Source organism: Marmota flaviventris, chromosome 13, assembly GCF_047511675.1.
Source record: "Marmota flaviventris isolate mMarFla1 chromosome 13, mMarFla1.hap1, whole genome shotgun sequence".
Lineage (NCBI taxonomy): Eukaryota > Metazoa > Chordata > Mammalia > Rodentia > Sciuridae > Marmota > Marmota flaviventris.
The window spans coordinates 94298904-94326542 of NC_092510.1; the positions used below are offsets into that span (position 1 = coordinate 94298904).

General features: G+C 45.6%; 2 protein-coding genes across 5 annotated transcripts in view; one reads left to right on the plus strand and one right to left on the minus strand.

The window, feature by feature from the left end:
* Nek6 (NIMA related kinase 6) overlaps nt 1-5528 on the plus strand; it is a 73949-nt gene extending 68421 nt beyond the window's left edge. For all 4 annotated transcript variants that reach the window (XM_027944492.2, XM_027944485.2, XM_027944475.2 and 1 more), the window contains exons 9-10: nt 1471-1584; nt 4333-5528. In XM_027944492.2, coding sequence (XP_027800293.1) covers nt 1471-1584; nt 4333-4443 — 225 coding nt within the window. In that variant the 3' untranslated portion in view covers nt 4444-5528. The remainder of the gene's footprint in view (nt 1-1470; nt 1585-4332) is intronic.
* A 1393-nt stretch (nt 5529-6921) lies between these two features.
* Nucleotides 6922-27639, minus strand: part of Psmb7 (proteasome 20S subunit beta 7) — a 55018-nt gene continuing 34300 nt past the window's right edge. The window contains exons 7-8 of the mRNA XM_027944503.2: nt 10046-10197; nt 6922-7160 (exon numbers count right to left, since the gene is read on the minus strand). Of these exons, the coding sequence (XP_027800304.1) occupies nt 7049-7160; nt 10046-10197 (264 nt within the window). The 3' untranslated portion in view covers nt 6922-7048. The remainder of the gene's footprint in view (nt 7161-10045; nt 10198-27639) is intronic.

Genomic DNA, 27639 nt, shown 5'->3' on the forward strand with positions numbered 1-27639 from the left:
GGTGTGTGGAAGGAGAGGGGATGCTGCCCCTGTAGCCCCATCTGAATATAGACGTTTGGTCAGGAGCAAGCACCTGGGCCACAGGTGCTGTTCCAGGGCAGACTGCCATACGTGGCCTGAGGAAACCTCAGAATGCTGCCTCCCCACAGGCCGTCTGCAAACCCAGGGACTCTGTCTGGGCTCCAAAGCCCTCGTAGGTTTTTCTGAAGAAGGCAGGCCCTGCTCTGGGCACCATACTGGTCACAGGGGTGAACAGAGGGTGGAGGCATTCCCTGGGCTACCCTGGGTTCCTCCCTGCCCTAAGCTAGGGCTCTCTGGCCCACTCTCTGGGACATGAGGTCCAGTGAAGATACCTTAGGCATCCCAATACTAGAGCCAGGGACCCCTCAACCAGTAAACCAGAGCAGAGCGGCCTTCACAACCAGGGTCCTCAAAGGGAGCCAGGGCAGGGCAGCAAGTCTGGCACAATTACTTGACGGCACTTCATTAGCAGGAGGCACTGGGCCGTCATTTGCGTCGGTAACAGTGAGCAGGAGTGACAAGAAGCACTTGAATCCCATTATAGATTAATCAGCAGATGGGGCCGGCGGATGCCTTGCTTGGCCACCACCTCACGGAGCCACTCCATGGCTCCGCACACCTCGCTGAAGGCTCTCCCGTTGGTTCTGAGTGGCATGGTGTAGAGTCCGGGTGCCCACCCCCCACAGGTGGAGGAGGCCCAGTGCTTCCTCAGTGGAGGAGGACTGGCTGGGGCCACCAGTCTGCTCCCACTGCCCTTGCTGCTGGCCTCCCTTCAAGGTGGAGCTCACACCATCAGTCTCCACGAGGGTGACACAGCTCAGCTGGCTACACCTCACCACAGCCCTGCAGGCCAGGGCCACTTTCCACCTCACAGAGGAAAGTTAGCCAGACAGGCGAGCGTGGCACAGGTCCAGGCACAGGGTCCCTGGCCCAGGGATACCTGGGCTTCTGGTTTCTAAGAACCCTCCGCAGAGGGCTGCCGAGGAGCACAGCACAGCCTGAGCTCTCACATCCTCCCCCCCTCACCGCACCCCCACCCCCCATTCAGGGCCTCAGGCAGGCAGTTTCCTAAAAGCAGGCCTCCCTCAGGGCGTGGGAACTGCCTTTCAGGTGAAGAGGACAGAGAACCTGGCTGGAGAACCTGCCTGCCCAGGCCCATGGCCTGGGGCAAGCCCGTCTGCACCCTCTCCCTGCTGTCATCCTTGGGAGCTGGGGCCTGAGTGGGGAGGGGGACATCCCCTCAGTATTCAGCTGCCCCCTCCCATCTCTGAACCCTTGTCCCCATTTGTTTATATACAGTCCCACGTCCAAGCAGTTCCAGGGCAAAGTGCTGCTGGGCAGTCCTGCAGTGAGGCCCAGAGAGAGCCCCTGCCTCAATTTGGTGGTCCCCTTTCCGTAGAGTGCTGGACGTTGAGGCTGAAACTGCTGTACTGTCCCCTTCCCTTGCAGATGGCAGCTCTCCAGAGCCCCTTCTATGGAGACAAAATGAATCTCTTCTCCCTCTGCCAGAAGATTGAGCAGTGTGACTACCCACCACTCCCGGGGGAGCACTACTCTGAGAAGGTGAGGTGGCCAGGCTCAGTGGGTCTCCAGAAGGCCATATAGCTCACGGGAGGGACACTTCCAAAACTCAGCACAGGGCTGAGCTCAGGGGCACCTCACAGGGTGAGGGGAAGAGCTTGGGGAGGTGCCTGCGGGGGCTGGGGCCAGGTGAACTTTACTGAAGGGGTTTCCAGAGTGCCACACACCCCTGCCCGCAGCAGCAGGAGCCCTCGGGAGCTGGCTGGTACAGCCGCCACAACACTATTTGGCTTCCCACTTGGGGTCTGAATGTGAGGCCACCTGTCCCAGATCCCAAGGCCAGGATCCACATGGTACCAGACACTGGGAACCAGATAGGAGGCAGGAGGTAGCAGGGTGGCACCAGCATTCACCCATCCTTGGTGGTCACTAGCTTCTGTGACAAGAAACCACAGCAGGTGGACTGACTGGTCTCCTGCTTATTACAGCAGACCTAAGTCACGCCTCGGGTTTTCATTTTCACATTTTTCATTGGGTACAGGGGCTCAGGCCACACCAGTACTGGCCGTGTGAATATCACCTTCCTCAGTCATCATTTTGTAGATAGGGCTAAAATCATGTCATTCATGGGTAAACTAAGGAGGACGGCTTCCCAGCACAGCAGGGGTTAAGTGTGTAGACGTGGGTTCTCAGGCCCCCTTTACTGTCCTTGGGTATATCACTTACCTTCCTGGCGTTTCAGTTTCCTATCTGTAAAATGGGGATAAGACTAGGGTCTTTGATCAAGATCACTGTAAGGATTAAGGTCATGCATGTCTGGGCACCTGGTGTTCCTCCACCACCCACAGCAGCCGCTCAGGGCCGGGTGTAGCTCAGTGGGACAACGCACGCCTGGCATGCACAAAGTCCCTGGGTTCCATCCCAGCACTAAACAGAACATGGTCACTGGATACAGCACTGGGTCTGACTCAGTAAAAGCTCAGTACCTGGCATCAGTCATTGCTGTTCAAGGTCAATGCTGGTAGGTGTGAGGCCTTCTCAGGCCCAGAGGCCACTGCCTCATGTTGACTTACTGGGTTGAATCTTCCCTCACCCACCTTACCAATACCCATATGGGATAAAGAACTCATCATAGATGACATAGTTTGTAAGTTGTGAGGCAGGATCAGAACCCAGATGACCCCACACCTAGCTAGAGTGCCATCATGTTTCTCAACGGCAAGTCCTCAGCAGCCAGAGTCCAGTAGGTGAGGCCTTGGAAGGCACACTCATGTATGCCAGGGCCAGGGTCTGGGGCAGGCCAGTGGTGCTCCAAGCAAGTTGCCCCAGATCCCAGGCCTGGCTGCTCCTGCCAGCTTGCACCAGGCAGGGGGTGGGGGCTGTGCAGCGTCTTCTGCTGGCAGCGTTCACAAGCTCCTTGGCGAGAACCTTCATGCTCTGGTGTGCACGCTGGCAGGGAAGAAAGCTAGTGGCATTTCCTTACCAAGCTTACAGGCTCACTGGCTTTTCCCTTTCTTTTTAAACTTGGACTTCTGTACCATTCAGAAGCGAATAGCAGAGCCGGGCACAACTCAGCGCCAATCCCTATTTTTCTGCCTTTCATTGCCAATCCAACAGGCACCATCGTCTCCACCCCAGCTGCAAGGCTGACATGAGCACCTGGATCACACTTGCCCACGTTGGCCATTCTGTCCCCATCCACTGGACCCCCTTCAGAGGTTGCCTGTGACATCTTTGGCCACACGCACATCCAGGACTACTGCTTAGCACCAGAGCCCTTGGCATAGCCTGTTTTTAAAGTTACACTGCCTCTTACAAATGAAAATGACTTGATTACTTTTCTCTGTTTCTAAAAATCCCAAATGTGCACTTACTGCCAACTGTGTGGTCACACAGACTTCAGACTCTGGCTTTGGCTTTTGGGGGATTTAACCCATCCGAGGCTAGCGCAGTTCCCTTCCCAAGTACTGTGAGGGGAAAGTAGTCTTGTGCACAGGCCACCTCAGAACCCCAGGGTTGTTCATCTGTTCGGGAGCTTGGCAGTGTTTCTTCAACAGTGGAATCCCCCTGCGGAGGTCAAAGGCATGCCCTAATGGTCTACAAACAGGTCAGTTAGGACATGCCCACTGCAGAGCAGCCCCCATCTGCAAAAGCCCAGACCCCCTTAGCCAAGATAGTGTGTTGCAGCCCCTGGGTCTCCTGGAACATTCCTCTGGCCCTCCCCAGAGTGTGGCCACTGAACCCACTTGGGCTCCCTCTTATCCAGGACCCCCACTCTCCTGGCTGCTGCTAAGGACCCCGCAGGGCAGGCAGCCAGCCCCTCCAGCAGCACATATTTAAATGGAAAACATAGCAGTGAGCCCAGCCATGCAAGTTAAGAGATGCAAGTTAAGACGCAGGCTTTTTAAGGTCATTATTTTAATTACCATTAAAATAATTGGCACTCAGGCTATCAAAATGTGAGGTGATCAGAGGCTTAAGGCACCCCTCCCCCACCCCAGGCGGGCAAAGCCTTCAGTGTCTGTATAATTAAAAGCGCCGTCTTTCATGAGCACAATGAAGAGGCCAGGGGGTGGGCAGACTGCAGCCCTGCTGCATGTTAATGCATTTATTATGATCAATAAGCCCTTTCCTTGAGTTTCGTCCTCTGGTTTGGGCCTCTGCATGACTGACAGCAGACACACATGCGTGCACACGCAAACAGATTTGCCCAAAGGTGTGCACAGGACACAGAAGTGCCCAATAAGGCTGCTTTCTCAAGATTAACAGGAAAAATTCTCTCCCTTGCAGCTTCGAGAACTGGTCAGCATGTGTATCTATCCTGACCCTGACCAGAGACCAGACATCGGGTATGTGCACCAGGCTGCCAAACAGATGCACATCTGGATGTCCAGCACCTGAACACGCGTGCACCGTGCCTTGTCAAAAGCCAACACCACTCTGCCTTACTTGAGTACTCTTCTCTGAAGTGACCACCTGGTAGCCTGAATCAGCTGACACGAGAGGGTCCATCAGGTCCCCCAAAGGCAGCCTTTAAGGCAGACACTGAACGCAGAGCACCGGGCAATGGGCAAATTCCAAAGTCCCTTCTTTGTACTGTTGCGGGCAATCTCGGCTGGGTTAACAAGAGCTATAGAGTGAGCCACTGAAGCCCCCTCGTATCTGGACCGTAATGTGAATCTTTGGGCAATTCCTCCAGGGGCCTGGCCAAGTCTCCACGGACAGGACAGGTGTGATTTGTGTGGTGAGCCTTCGCAAAGACTAGCAAGTGAAGTTTAGTTCTTAAGTATCTTTCCAAACAATCAAGCTGTGTGCTTAATTTACTCTGTTGTATAAAGGGATAAGTGAAAATAATTTTGTAAGTAGAGTAGAGATTTTGCTAATATTTTTATCTGCATTTTGTAACTTGAGTAACAGGGAGGAAAACCCAACATCTAGCATCGAGTTTCACGAGGCAAACGGCCTGGAGCGTGTGGTTTGAGGTCTGATTTGCCACCTTCTCCTGAACACCTGCCCTGTGTCAGGCACTGTCACCTCCTGTGATGCTGATGGTTCTTTGCATGATCAGTGTTAAGCATTTTCCTCTGTGAGAAGGAAGCATGGACTACATGAAAAATCTAATGGCTCTGCCCAAAGCTGTTCTTTCCAATTTCTGGTTCTGCAACTTCCTAGTGTTACCTGGGCAAGTTTCATAGCTTTTTCTGAGCCTTAAGTTCCTCATCTGTAAAATGGAAGGATAATTTAATCTACCTTCAGGTTTGCTGACAGAATTTGAAATAAAAGAGGCAAGTTAGCATACTGCAGATGATCCAATAGCGAGAGCCATTCACCATTTTGAAAACTCAAGTGCATAGACTATGCAAGTTGAGAATTAAAGTGCAACTGTATTATGTGTAGGAAACCAGAAGCGTGTTCACATATTTCTTGTTCCCAAACAGGATTAACTGTGAAGACTAATTTATAAATGTGAATTTAAGGAAACTGAAGCTCTGGAGGAAATACTTTGAATTTTGTTTTTGTACTCAAGTTAACTCTCTGTCTACGCTGTTGTCACCTGGTGACAGCTCAGCAGTGCTGATGTTTGGGCCAGGTTCTTCCTCACCTTCACCTGGCTCCCTGGGTTAACTTGCTGACCAGGCTTCCCCAGGGAAAGGACCTGGGCTGGCCACTGCTCCATCTCTGAGCAGAGCTCTGTGTGACAATGCTGGGCTCGAGACTGTCTCCAGATGCGGCCTCTGCTCTGTTCTCCATGTTGGGAATAAAATGAGGGAAGGGAGTTGCTTCTGGGAAGAGGAGGAGTCAGGCACAGTTTTAAGTTTCCACACATTTCTTCTTGAACTGAGAGGTCCTAAATGAAACACGTCAGCAGCACGACATTTTGCAGAGCCTTTAGAAACAACTTGTTAAGCTCCAGACATTCCAAGTAATCCTGGAATTTTTTTAAGCTCCCCCAAATAATTCTGATAATCATCAGCCAAGCTGCTGCCCTCAATAGTCCCATTGTTCTCCCTGGCCCACTCCCCGCAGTTTCACAAGGCAGCTGGCCTCACAGTGGGCTCACCCTGGAATGTTCTCTCCAAAGGAAAGTCAAGTCCCTGTCTCCTGCCTAGCACTGACCACTGAAAGTTTTCTGATTCCACACAGATTATTTGCAAATATTCTGTTTATGGCTCTCAGAGTCCCTGCTGTGTCTGCCCTTGGCATAGCAGCCTTGGCACACCAATGAGCTTGTGTTCTGCATGCCATCCACTTCCTACTCCGTGAGAACCCTCCACCACTCAGCAGTCTGAAGGTTTGTGAAGTGATCACATCCAGCTAAGCCTGTAAACATTCCTCTGTGACTCCATGAAATTGGTCAGATGTGCAGCTCACCCAGTTTGATGAAGCTATGGTAAAGCCACCATCCCCTGCCTGCCATTACTCGGTGCTTAAAACTGAGTGGGGCCTGAGAACTCAAACTTGGAGACGCCCCCCCACCCCCATCCCTGTCCCGGAGCTGGGGATGGAACCTGGGGCCTTGCACATGCCAGGCAGGTGCCGTGCCCCGGAGCCACGCCACAACCCACTCTCATCATCCCAACACTGCTTTCCTACTCAGTTACTAGGCAGTGGCTGCCCTGCACTCATCACCCTGTTAGGACAACCAAATACCCTGGGGCTGCCCTGAACAAAGAGAAAGTTAACACAAGGGGTAAGTTAGCAATGTTCACGTGAAGAATCCAAGTAACCAAGTCTGGCTTCCAGCCAGAGGAGGCCTGCTATTTTCAGAAGGCCCTCACCGTTGACACTCACCTGAACCCAGATTGGTACTCGAGGGATCAAGAGCCTGAAAGGTTGATAGGCCCCATGACCACAGAGTCCCCAGGTCTCAGCTACCCATTGTGGTTTTCATTTTTTTTTTTTTATTGCACTTCATTTAGCAAACAGGAACCAAATGAAGGTGTCACAGGGGTGTTTCCAGTGCCCCCGATTTCCAGAGTGATACCCAGCCACCCACTAGCACCATTCAGGAAGTGTCCATTGTTTGGACAGTTTCCTCCAGTAGCTCAATCTCCAGGGTAGTGACTTTCTCAGTGAGGACCGCAGTGGTCCCTTTCTCACACCTGTACCGGCCAAACCTAGTGAGAAAAAACAAAAACACAAAGTTGGGATTCTCCTCCAGGTGCCAGACAGAAGGCTGAAGAGAGCAGAAAGTGGCTGCCCTGAGTCCTGCCCTCAGCTTTCTAGTGCTCCAGAATGGGAGAGCCTGGTAGACCCATTAGGTCAAAAAAGAGCACCCAGGACACTGGGGGTGCATACCTCCCCTTCCCCATCACCTTATCCCCCCATACATACATACAAGAAAACATTTGATTATGTGACCGCAGGCTCCAACCTCCCCCAAATTACCTGTCAGTAACCCTCAGAAGTGAAGCCTCTCATCAAGCCAAGATGGCCCTTCTCTTGCCAGCAACAAGAGCAACTTACTTAACTATCACTTGCTTGCTACTCTTTAAAACTATCCTGAAACCGCAATGGCACAAAAATAGTCCTCAGCCAGACTTGGAGCTCATCATTTTAGAACCCACACTCAAGACTCAGGCAAAGTTAACTGGCCTCTGCAGGTACATGGGAGGTCACCACTAGGAGGCACCCACCAATACTGCCATCCTGGCAGTGCACCCACAGGGGCCTCTCTGAGCATAGGGCAGCCTGTAAGCCATATGTTAACTGTGGACTTCCACACTGAGGCTGGCAGTTAGGACAGTGTCAAACAGCAGCACCAACCCAACTGGTCCTCTGGGATGTTCCTAGCTGGGGCAGTACTGCTGGCATGCACTACTGGAAGGCTGCTGGCTGGGCCATTACCATGTGCTCCTGGAACAGTCTGCCTCTCAAACAGGTACTTGGGCTCAAGGGAGAAGAATAAAAAGTGGACATCTGACAGTTGTGTATTAAATTCAGGAGATGGAGCAGAAAGAAAGGCTTCCCTTTATTTCTGCAAAACCTTCCTGTCCCCACCGTGTTCTTTATCAAGGGTGTGAGTAACTGTACCTCTTCATAATGTGTTCCTCCCTCTGTAGGTTTGAAGATGTCATTCAACTCCCACCAAGCTGGCCCTTGGCAGCCTCGTGCTTTGGAGCCAGAGTCCCAGTAGCCCTTATGTGCCTGACTCACGTGTACCACACCCCAATGTCTTTGGGAAACCCAAAAGCTTCTTCCCCTGCACCCAAGCCCAGGTGCCTGCTTTGGCAGTATGCAAAGAGGGCCTCTGCCTTGGACAACAGTAGATTGCACCACAGGGCACCAGGAATCTTTGAGGCCAGGTCTACACTGGCATTGGACACAGGACCCTGTCCAGGACTCTAGCTCTGCCCTGACCTGCTGTCCACTATGGGAATCCCCTCACCTGGGTAGTGCCCCACCGTCAATGACCAGACAAGAAGATGAGAGTGAGGTTGTGGATATTGTGAATGCAGTGCTCTCTGCCCCAGGGCACTGGCAGGGAGCAGCCTGTTGAGGGCAGGGGCACACCTATCCTGTGCCCAATACTGGCATATTACCTGGCTAGTCTTCCAGCCAGCACTCCTAGCCACTTTGATTTTGCTCCCTGTATTCAGTCTCCTTTACAGGTAAACAGGCCTCTGCTGCGCTCCCTTATGCACAAAGATTCTTGTGCTAAGCACAGATTCCTTTGGCAACCAAGAATACTACTTTTCTCCTCTTCTTCTCTTTTTTCTTTGGCGGTGCTGGGGATGGAATCAGGGCCTCCCGCATGATAGGCAAATGCTCCACAACCGAGCTACACCCCCAGCTCACAAATACTGTGGCTCAAATGTGGCTGTCAGAATCCTCTCCCAGGACACTCTCCAGTCTAGAATGGATGGAGCCCCTCTCTGCCCATCCCCCACCTCCTCCCCATGAACCAGCTCCAGCCACACTATCAATTCTCATCTTTAGGGAGCTGGGTGAAGCCTGCTCCCAGCACAACTGTGTACCTGAAGGGTGGCCTCCCTTCCTGCTCAAGGCCCAGGGAACTTCGTGGGCTCCTTGTGATCCCCTGTCTAGCTCCACCACTTCAAATGGAGGTCGAATGATGCCCAAAGCCACCACAGCAAGTCGGCCACAGCATTCCCCAGCACCTGCAGAGGGCTCTCTGCAGCTGGGCGTCTACCCCAATTCACACTGAACTCTGAGTTGAGTGCACACTGCTGGCTCTGAAGGCTGTTCTTTCCTTGTGAGTGAATCTTGGAGGTGAATATCCACAGCGGAGTTGAACACAAGCATTCCAGAGGTGGCAGAGGTCACAGGTGCAGCTGTGCCTCACTCGGGAATGAGCCCAAGAGCCACATTCTGGCTTCCCAGCTCCAGGAAGAGATCAGAAGCCACAGGGTGGTCAAGCAGCTGGACCCACAAGGAAGGGCCAATAAGCTGCTCATCTGCACACACAACAGCCAGTTCTGTTCAGCAAATCTACTAGAACCTCACTCACTACTCTGAGCCTGGCCCACACCACCAAGATGAGGCACCTGCATGGCATGTGCCACCAACTCAGTGGCACGACTCCCCTCTGGTGTAGTAAACACCATTAACTCCCACGGCCAACATCCAGAGGCTCCCAGCTACTGGTTTAGAGGCTTTTAGGCATCTTGGAGCAGTCTAAGTAAAAAGCTGTGAGCCGAGCACCCTGGAAAACACACCTCACAGAACTCCGTGCAGAGTTCAGGGGATTCTTTAAGACACTCAAGAAAGGACAAAGATGACTGAAACCTCTCCATCCCAACTTGCAGCCAAGGGCTCTCTCCTGAGCCCATTCCACCTCTCGCACCAAAACTTTATGGATTTAGTCACTGTCCCACATCTGGCAGTAGCTTACTGTCATAAAGCAGACTCACAGACCCGTGGAAGGCTGGTTGGAACAGCTTTTCTCAACATGGGAAAGAAACCTGGTCCAGATACCATGGAAATAATAAGAGGTCCATGAGGCCAGAGGCACAGGAAGAATATCTTCTCTTTCACTCACCTGGTCCCCTTCTTGTTGGGCACTGAATAGGGGCGAAGAAAGTCCAGCTTGCTCTTGCTGATGACACACAGATCGATGTTGCTTCCAGACCCCAAGTCATTGAAGATGCCAGCTGCAATGGCCTCGCTCACCAGCTTCTTGGCCTCCTCCTCCTGAAAAAGGGAGGAAGCCATGTGTACCGTCCCCAGACAAGCTGCACACCTGTTCTGAAGCCCACAAGGTACTTTCACAAGCTGTGTGCAGAATCTTCTGAGAGCTGTACAGTGTTTTGTATTTTTTTAAGTTGTAGATGGACACAATACCTTTATTTTATTTACTGATTGTTATGTGGTACTGAAGAATGAACCCAGTGTCTCACACATGCTAGACAAGCGCTCTACCACTGAGCCACAACCCCAGCCCCGTGCAGTGTTTTTTCAACAAGGTTTTATAGAAACGATCTCATATCTCAGTAACTTGCCCAAGGCCTCCCAGCAGATAAGTGGGAACCTGAGATATTCAAACTCTTTATGCATGAACCCCTTTTCTCAACCTTACCACTCCATATCACATGATCACCTCAACTTGGGAACTATGGGCTGTAGTATTTATCATTCAAAACAGTGGTCAGTAAACTCTTCTTGTGAAGGACCAGGTAGTAAATATTTTAGGTTTTGTAGGCATAGAGTAGGTCTTTGTCGTAACTGCTCAACTCTACCAGGTAGTACAAAAGAGCTATAGACAATGCATAAACAAATGGGTATGACTCTGTCCCAATAAAACTTTATTAATAAAAGGTAACGTAATGGAAAGGCATTGTCATGGGGTGGGTCGGGTGGGGGTAGACGAACACCAACACAACAGTAGTTCTGGGAAAACGCTGGCAGAGCCAAGGGTGGGACTTCTTGCCCAAGAGACTTTATCTCCTCCCACTAATGATCCTGCAAGTTCACTGAAGTGACTCAATGCTCTGAATCACTCTCTCCTTTACTCCACCTCGAAGCAGCAAGTATGAGTCCCCAACAGCTACTGGTGAACAGGTGGAGCCATTCCTTTCTTAGTTAAAAAGGCCATCACATGCCAGGTTCTGTGCTAGGTGCCAGGACTGCAGAGATGGATGAAGCACCAAAGTCCCTACCCTCTAGGGACCCAAGAGTTCAGCAGGGACATCAGACTCAAGTAACCAGAGCACAGTGTGATGAGGACAGAAGGATGACTGAGTAGGAGTCACGGGAACACTGGCAGCTCGGGAAAGCCTCGGGGAGGACACAGGGCACTCGGCAAAGGGCAATGCAACCAAAGGCAGCCCAAGTCCAAGCCCTTTAGGCCACATGTACATAAACAGACCAACGTCCCAAAGAAAGGCCTCTATGCTGTGCTGCAGCTGCTGCCCAAGTAACCACCTTCAAGAAACAGATTCCCTGCCCAAACTCCAACCTGAGAGCCTCAAAAGATTCACTGGCTTTAAGTTGTAAGGAGATGTGAGCCCACCCGAGGCTCCTGCTCCTCTGCCAGCCTCTGGCCAGCCTCAGATACCAGTGACATGAGCGCCCTCTACAGACAAAGAAAAACAGAGAGGCTTCGCAGGAAGGGGATCTGATCTGCACCAAGCCAGCAGCAGAACCAGGGGGTTATTTTTCTGAGTGGGATCCATGTGGGGTCAATGAAGACAGTTTCTCTCTGGGGCACATGTGGTCCTGTAGGAATGCACTCTAAACAGGATTCTCTAATCAGGGACTCTCCCACATTGCCAATAGTCTCTCAAACACTTGACCAGAAACCAGAGGGGAAAGCTGCTCCTCAGCCAAGGAGATGGCTGCTGGTGGTGCTGCTGCCACACAGACAGCAAAACCCAGCCACCAGTTCACTAAACGCATCCTCATTTCAACTTGCGTGGCTGTTTTACTGGTGACCATCCTCAGAAGCGTGTGCCCCAATGCACTCAGGAAATGACCTGCTCATCCTGGCCTCTCAGCTCCTCTCCCTCTTCCTGCTCTTCTCCGACATTTACCCATTTCCTCTGCTTTGTCTTCTCACATCGCTGCAGCTGGGGACTTGCACCAGCCAACAGCACTAGTGGTCATCACAATCCTGCTGGCAGCACCTAGGGCTGCAGGTCTCAATTTCTCAAATGGTTGCATTTCGGAGGATGGGGGAAGATTTAGAGAAAACCAAAATAAACACATATTATTAGACATGCATATCTAATGCCAATGAATCCAACCGAACACACCGAAACCAGACTGCTGACAGTGCACTGGGAGTACGGGTGATTCTACTTTTATTTTGCAAATATTCTGTAATATAAGTAGATAACTAATTAAACTTAAAATTTGCCAAATTTTGAAATGTACTATGTATAGTTTGATTTACTCATAAAACTATCATGTGTGCTATTAAATGTAAATTTTTTTTTAAATTGAGAAAAAAATCTTTTAAATCTCTTTCCTCTTCACCAATCCTAGGGAAGATGGTTCCTTAAATAAGAAAACCCCACAAGATCCTAACTCTCCACCCACCCCCCATATCCACAGGACTAAAGATGTTATCAAACAAACCTTACATTTACTGAGCACCTACTACAATGTACCAAACACTGAGCGATCGCTACCCTGTTTACTCCTGCCCCCAATCATCTTCTGAGGATGGTATAATCAGAAAACTGGCTGAGAGGAAACCACTGGCTTGCCCAAGGTCACACAGCTAGTCAATAGTAAATACTGAAATAGGTCCATAGGACCCTAGGGCCACAGATGCCAAGAACACACCAGCTCACAAGTAACCTTTGGGCTGGGGACTAGTTGGGGACACCAGGCAGCGGTCCCCTGACTCAGGACTGTTTCACTCCCTATCACTAGTGTCCTCAGAATCTGGTCAACTATAAGAGAAGAAAGCTGCTGCCTGCCAACTTCTCTGTGAGCCAACTAGAGGCTTCTCTGACATTCATTCCACTGCAAGGTGTTTCCCAAACTGCCCCCAGCCCCCAGCCCAAAGGGTCTTCTCTACTCTCAGCCTCGCTGGGATAACATTTCTACCATTTAACATCAGAGGCCAACATCAAGATTAAAGGGCTCACTTCACTATTCCCTGCCTCACCACCAAAACCCTTTAAAACACAAAAGGGTCAAAAATGACCAAGAGTTCTTTCTATCTGCCCATTCCACACACAGCTAAGATCTTCAATAGATATTCCCAGAGACCTACTGTGTTCCAAGAACTGCTTTATATGTTGAATACTGTCTTTAACTACAGTATTCCATACACAGAATTCTAGACACATATGCAAATACACTACTGGGCATATTCATGCTGTGTTTTCTTTATAGTAAAATTTTACAATTAAACAACTCTTGTCTTTAACACGTGATACCAAATATTTAAGAAAACAAGACAAACCACAAACTAAAGGCAAGAAGGAGGAAACACCACATTTTTATCTGCCTTTGGTCCGCAGTAAATGCAGAAAACACTGTCTCTTCCTTTAGAATTCACTGTTCCTAGGGAAATGGCACCTCCTTTTTCTGGGAAGATGCAGAGTGACCTGGGTCCTGAGCAGCATCTGCCTGGGGACAGCTGATGCAGGGAGATCATGACAAGGGCCTTGCAGAGCCTGGGATCCCAGCTGACCAGGCCCAGGTGCAATGCTCTCTCCTGGTAGGGCCAGCACCCTCCCCTGGCCAGCTGCTCATGGGTTTACACTGCTTGCCGCAAGGGACTTGGAGATTCAGTGTGTGGCTGGACCACAGGACTTATCCCAGCTGCTCAACAAATAGCCCTCCAGGAGAAGGGCTGGCTTCCTTTTACACTGAGATGCTCAAAAAGACCACCATGACCCTGAAAACTGAATGGTATTTGAGGGACACAGGTTCAAGGTCACCTGGCAGATGTGGAAGCAGACAGACTGAGTTTGCATCCCTAGTCTACTTACTGCTATGCAGACTTGAGCAAGTCACTTCACCTCTGAGTTCAGTCTCCTCCTCTATAACAGAACGATAATAAATCCTACCTCAGAGGATTGCGGCAAATTAGAAATCAAGTGGAGAAAGCACCTATTAAGTCTCTGCCATACAGCTGTTGCTTAAGAACTGGGAACTTATTTAATAAAGCAAGCCAGAGGGCTCCTAAAAAAACATAGTTTATCTCTTAGCGGCGAATGCCTGCACCCAGCCCCAAACCAGGAGGAGGTCCTAGCAAACCTGCCAACCGATCTTCACCCAGGGCCATCAAGAAGTTCCTGCAATAATTAATCCAAGCAAAAAGCACACTCCCTAAAAGTTCAGAGAATATAAAAGGAACACTTCCTGCTTTATGGCTACAAAGACCAACTAACTGGGAATATCAGTCCCCGGGGCCACCCCTGCTTCTTAAATGAGATTACAATAAGAGTGATGTACTGTACTACAAGTCAGCTGTGACAAGCAGCACTTTATAGAGCTATCTGTTTGTCTCCATCACTGCATCGCACAATGTGTCCCTGGACTCCAATGTGCAGCTCCATTTACCACTACATGACAAATGGGCAGCACTTGTAAAAGGCACAAAGAGGGCCACGTCGGCCACGTAATGGTCACCACAGCTGTACCCGAGTGCTTGAGGGGACAAAACAGACCCCCAAGTTCATTAAACTGACCAGTAATGGATCTTTCAAAAAGTGCCTTAGGAATCGTACAGAAAAGGCTAAAATAAATAACTCAGCATGGAAGGCTAATCTGAAATGGTGTTTGATAAATTATTTATACCACAGGCGATTGTCTGCATTTAATATTGGAGCTACTAGTAGCATCTTTAAAAGATGATTTATGTGTTGTAATGCTATTAAACTTTATATTGGCCCACTGCTGGCTATAAAGTCTGCTGAGATTTAGAGAATGAGTTTTAAACTGTCACTGCAACATCATAGGAGATGGAGACTGTATTAAATCTTTACTTTAAACCTGTTATCTAGAGAGTTGCATTTTGTAGACACTCACAAACTGATAGATTACCTCGGCATCCGCTATGGTGCAGATCCAAACTAGTACTGCAAAGAAACTTTTCCACATTATTCTTGTCTACAGCTACAATCGAATTCCTCTTCTCACTAAAGTGGTTTTGAGATTGGGAATGTCACCAGAGTACAATGGAGGTGTGCTAGCCAATGGGCACTATGGACAGTTCAGCATCAAATTAACACTCTTTAAATAAACCCTCCACATTTGACTGTTAGGTTATGCATACTGAACAGGCTTTACTTATGTGGAGGACAGGCAAAATATTAAATATGTATTTGACTGAAAACCTCACATTCTATTTTAGACACAGCTTTGGAATGTGAAAATACATGTATATGATGAGTCACTGGAAACTCCACTAAAATTTTGAAGAATTTAAAAAGAAACAAAACTGGTTATTTGCTGTTTATGTAGCCAAGGAGCCAGCATGAACAAGAATGTGAGCCACTATCTGGCTGAATTCAGGCTGAATTAACATGGCATTCATCCATTTTCCCATCTGCTACTGAGTTCATATTTAATTTGAAACGATTTGCTACTTAATATTATCAACCATGGATTTAACTCAGGAAGACCTAAAGCACAGAAGGGCTGGGGAGATATCCCTCAAATACAAAAATACAGTCAGGAGGAAAAGGTTCAAGAAATCTACTGTACAACATGCTAAGTACAGGCAATAATGTATTATATTCTTGAAAATTGCTGAGAGATTTTAAATGTTTTCAGCCACAAAAAATGTTCATGAGGTAATGCATGTGTTAATTAGCCTGATTTCGCCATCCACAATGTATATGTATTTCAAAGCAACCTGTATAAATCTATACAATTTTTGTCAAAAAATAATTTAAAAAAGAATTGAAGCAGAGGGTTGGGGCTGTAGTTCAGTGGTAGAGCGCCTACTCGCATGTGCAAGGCACTGGGTTCAATCCTCAGCACCACATAAAAATAAACAAATAAAAGATTTTTTTTAAAAATCGAAGCAGTCTAAATTCATCTCGGAAAATCTACATTATTTTTATCACTTTGATTTGAAATAGGGAAAAATTCTATTGTTTTGAATTGGGGGTGTAGCTCAATGGTAGAATACTTGCCTAGCATACAGGAGGCCCTGCCTGGCCTTGATCCTCAGCACAGCAAAAAATAAATAAAACAGAAACTATTGCTCTGATGATCTGTATCACAGAAGCTAAAAGTTTGGGTGGGATGTAAATTTGGACTCTAAAAAGAGAGCACCAAACTTCTGCACCTAAGGGATGGCACCTCATACCTTCTGCAGACACTGGAAAAATTATGAGACAGATAATACCAAATGAGGTAATTCCAAAATTGCGCCAGTTCCAAGTGGGGACCACTCAAGATGGCTGTGGAAGGAAGTTTTAACACAATGTTTTCTAGTGTCCTGTTAAGTTCTAACCTAGTCAATGATGTGGCCTAAAGGAGTCATTAATGACTAGTGATTGAATAAAAATTTAAAGAACTCAAAAAAAGTATTTAAAATAGCAATACATAACCCCAGCAGTAGGCTTCCTGCACAAACCTGATGCATCCCATGTGTGGTGACATCTTTCACAGCGGAAAAGGCAAATTTATTTATTTACTTACTTACTTGCTTACTTATTTATTTCAGACAGTGCAGTGTATCAAAAGCAAAGTTGTCCAAATTTTGGGTCTGGCTTGAGCTGTCCAGGTAAACATTGCTGCCTATGCAAACACTTGGGAATTGGTGAGCATAGCCAGTGCTTGGTGACCATGGCTTTAAGGTCACATTTGGACTGCCCACTCACTTGCTGTGGTGTGCAGAGAAGTGATCTAAGGGTAAGGCATTAGTAGTAACTGGACTTACACCAGATCACCAAAGGAGTAAGAGTGTGACTGCAACTCAAGGCAGAAACAGAGGTGTTACAATGGCCCAGGAGAGGTTGACATTAGAATTGTGTCACACATTAACACAATTCTAAGCTCTGAGCCACAGGTTGTCCCCTTGTAAGAATGAAAATAATAACTCTAACCAAGGGCTGTGAAGAAGAATAAAAAGATAGTAATGTTCCTGCCATATTTGTTAGCAAATTCTAGGACAGAAGGAAAAAGGCAAGGGTGTGAGAGAACTAACACCGGGCACCCACACCAACCCCAGCTTTGAGCCTCACGCTTCTGTTCCTTATTGAACCCTTGTCTGCTTGTACAGTTGAGGAAACAGAGGCTGGCAGAAAGGCTGGCTGATCCATTCAAAGGCATACAGCTGGGTGCAAGTGGGAAACTCGGGGATCTGTGCCAAGTTAGCGCCTGACATCACCAAAGCCTATGTTTCCCTACACGACCATTAGGAAAACTGGTGGCGAGCAAGAGGTTTTGCTAGAATCTGTGACAGTGAATGGAAGAAAAATACCTAAGCTTCCAGAGGGAAAGGGACCAAAAGAGATGAGAACATATTGCTTTTCACAAGGAAAAGAAATCAGTGTTCACAGCATATGTGTATACAAATATATATTTCCAAGGCTGCATTGAATCAAACATAACCAGAGAAAAAAAACAATAAAAAAGAAAAGACTGAATTTAAAGAAAGTGAGAAATGTGCTCAACAACACTAATAAGATATTAATAATCTCTCTCTCCTAAAGCAAGTAGCCAGTGATGACTGTAGTAATAAATTCCTAGAGACACTGAAAGGGCCATCACCTGAATACAGGAGGAAGCAATCAAGTGAATCTGCTTTGTGGGTCAACCACAGGCATGTCTCAGGACAGTGATGACAGAAATTCAGTCCTGTTAGAAGTGGAGGCCGAACACAGGGTCTGCAGCCAGCAGAAGCACTGTTCAAACAGAGCCTACCCACCATCCTGCTTCTAGGGTCTAGAGAGTGGAACCCACCATCCAGTGCAGTGTGCGTGTGGGAGTCTGCACGATCCTGCTCCTACAGCCTCACAAGGCCTAGAATGGACAGGGAGGAGATCCAACCAAAGAAGTACAGCATACCCTAGTTCTAGGAAGTTTCAAGATGGCCACAAATGAACAAAATTCCAAATGATGCAAAAGCTCCAACAGAAATGCCTGGGTCAGCTTAGTTTAGCAAGTGTGCACTATGCCCAGACAGGAACCTGTTCTGCAGATGCTGCATACCGGGAAGGTCCAAGGTGAGCGCCTGCCCAGGAAGAGCATAGAGCCCCAAGGAGAAGCAAATAGGTAATCATACTGTAAAGAAGTCAGAGTTACCAAAAAAAAAAAAAAAAAAAAGGACAGGCCTGACAAAGGAGCTACAGGTAGGTGTTCAGAGGTTTCAGGGAATGCAGGTGATGAGGACAGGGCCAAATCTTGAGATAGGGGTGAAAGACAGACAAATCAAAGATCAGATAGTCCAGTAGGGCCAAATTCCAGAGAATCTTATAGGCCACAGAGTGAAAACTTTTCATGCTAACCAATGAAAAGACATGGAAATTTTTAGGTTATGGAATGATACAGTTATAACTGTGCTTTCAGAAACTGCAACTAGAAACAGTGGGGGAGGAATTGCCAAAAGAATATTAAGAATATTCCCAGTGAAAAAGGATAGTGGGGCAGTAAGGATAAGCATAGAAGTGAGAGGGGAGAAGCCGTGAGGCAGGAGGGAATGCAAGAGGGGAAGGAGCAGGTGCCACCTGGGCTCCTAGTCTTGGCCATGGGCACTGACCACTCCTCTGAACATATGCAGCCTACACACAAAGATGACTATTTTTCTGGCAGGCTAATAGAAAGACAACGATTAACTTAATATATGTTGTAAATAATGGTAAGCTTCTGTAGTAGATTCAAGGATGTTACCTAAAGGAGACAAGATAAAATTAGAATCACTAAAAGTCTACTGAGACCATTCCAGGGAGAAAAAAATACTGGGGCTGAGATCAATTTGTCAACACCACTTCTTCGATAACAGGACTCCCAAATAAAACCTGTCTGGCCTCTAGAGTGGCAGAAAGAGAGCAAGGGATCAGTTAACTGTAGGGGCAAGACTACTGAATGCAGAGAGAAACTCTATGGGAGACGCATGAGCATGAGGGTCTGGCCCTGTGCAAGGTCAAGTTGTAAAGAAGTAGAAGCAGATGGACTTAAGTAAGGCAGAGTAAGTAAGGTGTGGGTGGGGGAGATCATGAGGAGCTACTAACTGAGATCTCTTTCCATGAAGCTCCTGGCTGATCACCTTTTCCTGAGCTCCAAAGCTCAGACAATCTTTACACAAATTCAGTTTGGATGTGGGGCAGGTTTAAATAGGGCAAAAGAAAGCTTATAGGGTCTGGGGCTGATTAGTATGCTAAGTATATTGAGTGTGGTGTGGGGACCTAGATGTAAAGAAGTAAAGATGTAAAGATCTAGGTACAAATCCACTTCTTTTGATTACGAGCTGTGTGATGTCAGTGGTAAAGTCAGTCAACATTTTTAAGGTCCCAATTTCCTTATTTGCACCTAGCACCTAACCTTTTAATTAGCACCTGATCTTCAACAGATGTGAACTACACAAGGTACTCCATGTGCAGATGTACAGGAGAAACTGCTAGTGCAGTGCCTGGTACACAAGAAATCCATGACAGATCTAACTCTACTCCCTTCTTTAACATTCACAACCAAAGTTACAAGGCGAAAGTCTCACTCTTCCACAACTACTAATGCAACAAGCAATGGTTTCTCAGTACTCCCAGTTCAAATTGGTGAGGAAGGTAATCATTATACATCAAGTGAAATGCAATTTGACACCCATGCACATCTTTCACACAAGAATTTACTGCCATGTCACACTAACAAGTGTACGAAGTAGCACGTTTTCACTAGAAATTATATTCTAAAAGGAGTCAGAAAGCTTATATTTACTGCCTTCAGGCTGTCTACAAAGCACATTACTTCACTTACTTTTTTTGCGGGGGTGGGAGGGGTACCAGGGATTGATTAAACCCAGGGGCACTTAACCATTGAGCCACATCCCCAGTCCTTTACATTTTGAGACAGGGTCTCACTAAGTTGCTTAGAGCCTCACTAAATTGCTGAACTTGGGATCCTCCTGTCTCAGCCTCTCAAATCACTGGGATAAACAGGTGTGTGCCACGGTGCCCAGCTCCACTTGCTCTTTAAAACAACACTTACAAGTGCTACTACCCTTACCCAACGCTACCAACCCAGGAGATTAAGACCCAGAGGAGTGGAAAAGACTAACCCAAGACACAAGACCAACAACCGGCAGGTCTGAGATGCAACACAGTCTGGTCTAGCTCCAAAGTCCATGTTTGTTTGTTTTCACCCAAGAAAACAATGGAAGGTATGGTGGCGCCTGCCTGTAATTTAAGCTGCTCAGGGGCTGAGGAAGGAGGATCACAAGTTCAATGTCATCCTAGGCAACTTAGTGACACCTGTCTCAAAATAAAAAATACAAAAAAGCTTAGTGGTAGAATGCTTGCCTAGCCCTGCCAAAAGACAAAATGTCAAAAACATACTAATGAAGTTTGTCTAGTCCTTAATTAGACATTCGTGATCAATCACTCAAGTTTATCTTTTTAAAGCACTTCACCTCTAAAATTATTTCATAGTTGCAAACATGACTTAAACAATGCTGCTCTAACATCCCATGGTTCATCTGGTTGATTGCATGTGGTAAAACATCCTGATGCTTCTCTACCTCAGAATTCACACTCATCAAATTCCAAAGGAAAGTCTGTGAGAATCACTGCATCAGTACTGCCTCCAAATGTTCACCTTTCCCTAAAACACATATAGAAAAGCTCTCTGCAAACAGAATGAGTGAAATCGAGAGCAAACTTCTGCTAACCCACAAACATGACCCTCCCAACAATTCCCTGAAGGGCTGACTTCAACCCATTTTAGGAGCGAATTTTCTACTTTATTAACTGAGGCTACCGGGGGTTACCCAAGAGGCAAAACTCAATCCTCAAACTCAGACCTCTTCAAAGCCCACACATGAACTTCCCATTGTGCCTGTTTTTACCATTCAATCATCTCAACTCCATTCATCTGAGTTAAGAGCCAATATATTTGTCAAGAAATCAAGTTAATAGGTACTTATACCTTTTAATTGTATGTTATTGCCACAGTTCCGAATTTAGAGGAACTATATTCCAATGTCATGACAGGGTGACAATAACTACAAATGTGACTGCATTCTATGGATACAGTGCTCACTGCAAATATTTTTAAAAATCTGTACCAGTAGGTGGTGGAATTTAAAAATATCTATTAAGCACAACCTCGTATCTTTGTTCATTTCTGTACAATTTCAGGGTTAGGGGAGAGTGGTATAAATTACCTCACAGAAACTCACAAGTAACATTATTTGTTAAGGTTAAAACTTTAACTACCTTCCTGAGGTATGCTGCTGGGGTCTCATTACAGCAGGTAATCTCACATTCCGCCATGCACAACACACTAAGTACCAGCATCTCCCAATTACACTGCAACGTAAATCTCAAAGGACATCTGAAAAGTCTACACGGCTCCTGCACCCACTGCTGAAACACAACCACCTCTAATGGAACGTGGCAGCTTTCTAAACTAAATATTCACACGCAGGGACAGGGCTGCTAGCCCTGGCCGTGTCTCGCACTGAAGAGTGGATGCTAATTAAAAGGCCACACTGACTCAAGAAATGACCATCCAGACAACTTTAGATACTGTCTGGAGTTTTGTTTTCCTATTTCCAAATATGTTCAGCTGTCCAAACTTCCAGGATTACCCTACTGAAATGCTTTTGTGCATGATGCTCCTCATCTAGAATGGTCTCCTCTTCTCTTCAGGCTTCCAGTCCTACTGTCCTCAAACCCCAAGACCAAATAAGGAGTCGCTCTTTTCTTCTTCTTCTGAACTGAACTCATGGCCTCACACACTAGCCTACCTCCCCAACCCACCACATGCTCTTTGACACCCTCTTAAATAAGTCTCCCAGACAGAGTCCATCAATTCTGCGTCTGTCTTACTTTAATAGCCCTCCTCATATGGAACATTCTCATATTTTTCATGTCACACTTTTAGCAGCTGTTTATGGGCCTGTCCAACCCACTAGGTTGTAGATGTCACTCAGAAAGGGAATCCCGTCTCATGAGCAGGCACAGAGCTTCTGCAATGACACAGGCGCATGGAACACAGGCACACCTTCCACATCTCTGAAGGACCATGACCCACTGGCTGCTTAGAGAAGCCAAATGGCAACTCATGAGCAACACAGACACTATTCTGGGAACCTCCCATCCGCTGCCACCGCCAGCCTCTGCCAAGCTGTATGTAAGAAGGGGCATGATTTTTTTTTAATATTTTTTTTAATCTTCACAAGAGCAGAAGGTATCCAGGGTGTAGTCATACCATAACATTTGGAATCATTTGGCTATTTTTGGAACTGTCTTTACTTCGGCTAGCAAACACTACACTTGATATAGGCTTTCATTAAAAAAAAAAAAAAAAAACCTGTCATTGAGTAGCAATGGCTTTGAAATATCCTATCTAAGCCAACTTTAGTTGCATCCCTCTTAAGAATTGTCAGTCCCATCAAATATTTGCAGTTCTGTTTATTCAAATCTTTTGATATAAGAAATTTGCTGGCTTTTCCCCCTTGAGTTGGGTAGGGATATATGAAAACTATGAAGCACTTTTTGGGGATATGGGGGGACAGAAATGAGACTTCTCTGCCTGTGTGAAATACAGAGGCATTTTTAGAATTACAATGTTTTAGATCAGAAGATAAAAATAGTACAGCAGCAATTTAAAACTTTCCAGACAATGAAAGCTGACAACCAACTCGGTGAAACAGTAGGGCCCTCCAGGCCCCTATTCTTGGGGTTAGTGGTCCCATCAAACTCTTACATGACCGTTAATAAAATTTGCCATTTTTCATGTTTAACATGCAAATATAATGTAAGCCTACACATACTACATTTAAATATTTAGACCCAAATGTTATTATAAACTTAATTTTTCCACAGAGCCATTTCAAGAAAGAAAGAAAACTTTCCTAAAATTCACAATCACACTTCAGTGTTTTAGTGGATGTGTAATGTCAGGCTGCTTTGCACACCCACCTGCCCACCACCTCCCCCTTTCCAATATCGCACACCACACAAGTATAATAAACCATGTTAATATTTCATACCACTGTGAAATATGCTGGAGTATCAATTCAACATCTGCTGTCTTTAGGGCCCGGGAGTCCCGCAGAGACACTTTCAATTTGTAATTGAGTTCTATGCTGAATTAATCAGCAGTTTATCTTTTTTACTAAAATAACGTCTTCACCACTAACCCAGATTTACATTAACAATTTATGCCAAATTACCTGCCAAGACAAAACTTATAAGATTCTAAGCTACCATCCAGTAACACTCAGTCCTATATTTCATTTCTTGTATTTCTCCAACCCATATGCAGGCCAAGTGGAAATCCATTGTTCAAAAGCTTGCAAGCCTCTAACCACAGATAACCTCTTGGATTTGTGGCACAGACACTCACTTTGACAGTAAATTTCATAGGAGTCCCCTCTTCTCCTGAAAGCCACTGTTCAATAAATGGCTATGATTCAAAATTTTTATAAAATAGATTTCTAAAATGGAAGGAAATCAGTGAATAATAAAAGACTTTTTTTCGTATCTTTTCCCAAGGAGCTCTGATACCCTAAATCTTGGCTTAAGTACCAGAAAAAGAAAGTACCAGATAAAGAAAACATTTTTAGTGCCTTAAGTTATGTAACTGAGACCCAACTTGGCAGAGGCAATTTGATTTGGTGGAAAAAAAAAAGTAAAGAAGTTCATTTCTTGATATCATGATGCTGAATATTTTACTACCAATATCTTCCTTTGAATTCCAACTGTACACTTGGAAGTTACCAAACATACATTTCATTCAGCACTATCCCTGAATCTAGCTCTAGACTCTGACTAAACAGTCCCTGGTCACCAAAAAGTTAACATTTTCCCTAATAGATTTTCACCACAGGCACAGCAAGCACCACACTTTATGAAATATCTCCTATATGGTATGCCCTACACACAGGAGAAATATGTAAAGCAAAAACATTTCTAATGGGACACCTGGCTCCAAAGAAATGCATCATAAATAATTACCTATCTTCTACAGAGGGAAATATTCTTTCTTTTCAACTTGCTTTGCTAATATCTGTGCAGAAAACTTCAGGAGGACCTCTTATAATACCAGCCCTACTGCAGCACCAAGTGAAGTAGACTGCATTCACCTGATACCAGGTAAGTATTTGCGGATGGATGGAGCTCATGTTGGTTATATGAGAACATGAAATTCAGTGTTTACGGAACAGGACAAAAGACATGAAAAGGTTTAGAACAGAAATAATCTGGGCAGAAAAAAATTTTTTTTAAATCAGTAACTTGGGCTGGGATTATGGCTCAGTGGTAAAAGTGCTCATTTAGCATGTGTGAGGCACTGGATTCAATAATCCTCAGCACCATATAAAAACAAATAAAATAAAGGTATTCGTGTCCGACTACAACTAAAAAATTTTTTTTAAATCAATAACTTTGCCAGTATATTATTTGCAACTATCCTTTCATTATTCTTCAAAAAATCAGAAAAAGATATGTTCAAAAAATTTATAAAGGATCACTTTCTCAAGGTTTACTGATTCTAGAATTCCAGAGGTCTGGTTCAAAAGGAGACTTTGGTAAACCATACTTTCCTCCTCAGCCCCACCACCACCACCCTTTTACTTCCTGAGACTAAGGACAAAAGAATAAGACACACTTCACAAAATTTCCTTCACCCATTTCCTGAAATATCCCACTTTCAACTTTACCTTTTATCAATGGCAAAAAATAACAGCAAGAGTGGAAATGAAAACTATCCACCACCATTAACTGGGGCTCTGGAAAAAACAGAGATAAAGAAGACAGGGCCTTGGCCAGAGGACTAACATTTAAGTGGCCACTTCTAAGTCAAGGGAGACTAACATCTCAGAGAATCAAAGGAAGAGAAGTAATCACTTCTGAAATCCAATCACTGTATGGAAGAAAGCAGAGCCAATCTTGAATCATCAGGTGAAAGACCAAAGAAAACTTTGCCCTCTACAATCCCACAAAATGCAAATGGAACAAGAACCAACAGAGTAACCTTACCCCCGCTCTGCCTCTCCAAAGTAGCTGCCAAGTGGATTCCAGTTCAAGAGAATGAGTTCACTTTAAAAGAGGAACAACTTAGGGGATCTGATTCTGATGCAAGGCTTTACCACTGACAGTTTTTCTCATCTTCTTCTAACTCTACCCACTGAACCACAGAAATCTGTTCATTTCTAAAATTAACTGGTTAACGTCTTTAGAAATCACTACTAAAAATAATTCCACATGAGGGCCCTGGGGGACTGTATCTTAAGGTTCTGATTTCTCGAAAAGCTAATGTTTTATGTTAAATAAAACCAAAGAGAAAACAATTGAGGAAAATCACATCTTTGGGTCCAAAAATACACAATTCACTACATCTAATGCTTCAGGTATCAAGGAGAGCCAATAGTCAGGAATTATGACCAAAAAAAAAAAAAAAATGGCAGGAACACCCTCATATAGAGCCTCCAAAAGGGATCTTTCAATATATGCACAATCAACCCAATTACTACGCAAATCCAGGGTGCATAAGAAACATTTCCTGTGTTTGAATTGATTTATCTAAACACTTCCACTGTTGCACTAGTTCTTAAGCAATAAGGGATCCGTTAAAACTACCATGATACCAGTTCACAGTCACCAGGATGACTATAATCAAAATGTGGGCAAAGGATGTGCAGATATCAGAGCCTCATACACTGGTAGTGGGGGGACACTATGGAAAGGTCTGGCTCTTCCACAAAAGGTCACCCTATGACCCAGCAATTCAGTTCCTAGGTATACTGCCAAGAGAAATCACAACATACGTCCACCAAAAACTTCTACGTAAATGTTCACAGTAATGGCATTATAAATACAGTCAAAAAGGTGAAACAATCCAATGCCATCAATTAATGAGTGGATACATAAAATCTGATATGTCCACATGGTAGAATACTATTCAATCATCAAAATATATGCTACAACATGAATTAATTATTATGAAAATATTGTGATAGATTAAAGAAATCATCACATGTATGGCTTCAAGCACATATGTGTTCAGGATAGACAAGACCATAAAGAGAGAAAGTAGACTAGCTGTTGCCTAGGGCTGGGTGGGTTGGGGGCGGGAACAGCTAATAGGCTTGGAGTTTGTTTTTTGAAGTTGATGAAATTGTGGTTTAAGTATACTAAAAATCACTGAGTTGTACACTTAAACAGGTAAACTGTATGGGCATGAACTATTTATCAATGAAGCTGTTACCAAATAATAATAAGGCATCCAACTTAGACTAGAGAACCTAAAAACAGTCAAAACATCTAATGATAAGTCACAAGTTAATCATAAACCTGCATTCTAATAGTAATTTTTTAAAAGAAAGTGAGCATAATAAACAAAAATGTTAGCCTAATTCCCTGAAGGCATTTTTAATAAAATTTTTAAAAAGAATTTTCTAACTATACAATTTTCCCCAGACATACAAGACACCTAAGACGAGGTAACTACAAGACAAACATAACCATAAATTTGAAAATCCCGGAAAAGTAAGACAAATTCAGCTAATTAAGCTAACAGTACTACAAGAAACAGTCTTAAGCATCATCAACAGAGGAAAATCACTGTTTATAGTAGTTGTCGAAGGTCACGTTTTTTTAATTTTTGCATTTACTTAAAACTCTGTGTTTGATGCCAACGGGGTTCAAGTTGCACAGGAAGGTGCTTCGGCTAAACACTGATCGTCTTCCTTGATCTCCATTGTCTGCTGTGTGGGTTCCGCCAGCAAACCTCCCAGCAAGTGGTCACCTTCCTATGGAGTCATTAAACCTCCAAATGTCAGCTGGTGGGATTAGCCAGCAGCTTCCACACCTGAGCCCCCGTGGCAGGGACAGAGGCATTTGGATCAAGATCACTAATGAATACAGAATTCATATGCCGCTTGTCAGGGCTCCTGAGCTCAGAGTCCACAGATGCAACCTAAATAAGACGGAGGACAGAACAATTGTTGACGAAGATTAAAAAGTTTTGGCAGTTGGGAAAAAAAGAGCACCTCATTATTCAAATATGATAGTCTTGCTTATTTTTTTCTTTATTTTTCTTCAAGTTATTCATGATTTCCCTCAAGTGGACGAATGCCACTCACCAGTAGTTAAAGACTTCTTGGTCTCATTACTAAATGTGAAAAGGGCTATACCAATCCGTACATCAGCTTCTAGAGAAAAATGGCTCTTGAAGATAATATGTGAACCCTGGGTGGGGGGCTATCACAGAATATTTGTGGTAGAGAACAGGTAAAAGATGGGGGGGGGGGTCCTAGAATTCAGACGGGGGGGAAAAGGGATATTCCATAGCCAAATGACCTATTTACGTTTACCAATCTGTATCTCTGTTTAGGTTTCCAATCTCCCCCACCCCCCTCTGACTTCCTTTGCACCTTTCTGTTCCTAGGATATTTCACATCACCAAGCTCACTCAAGATATTTCCATACCTCCTATGATACTTGGCAGGTTTTCCAAAGACCTCGTCAGAGAAAAGGAAAAGCCCAAGCTGCCCACGCC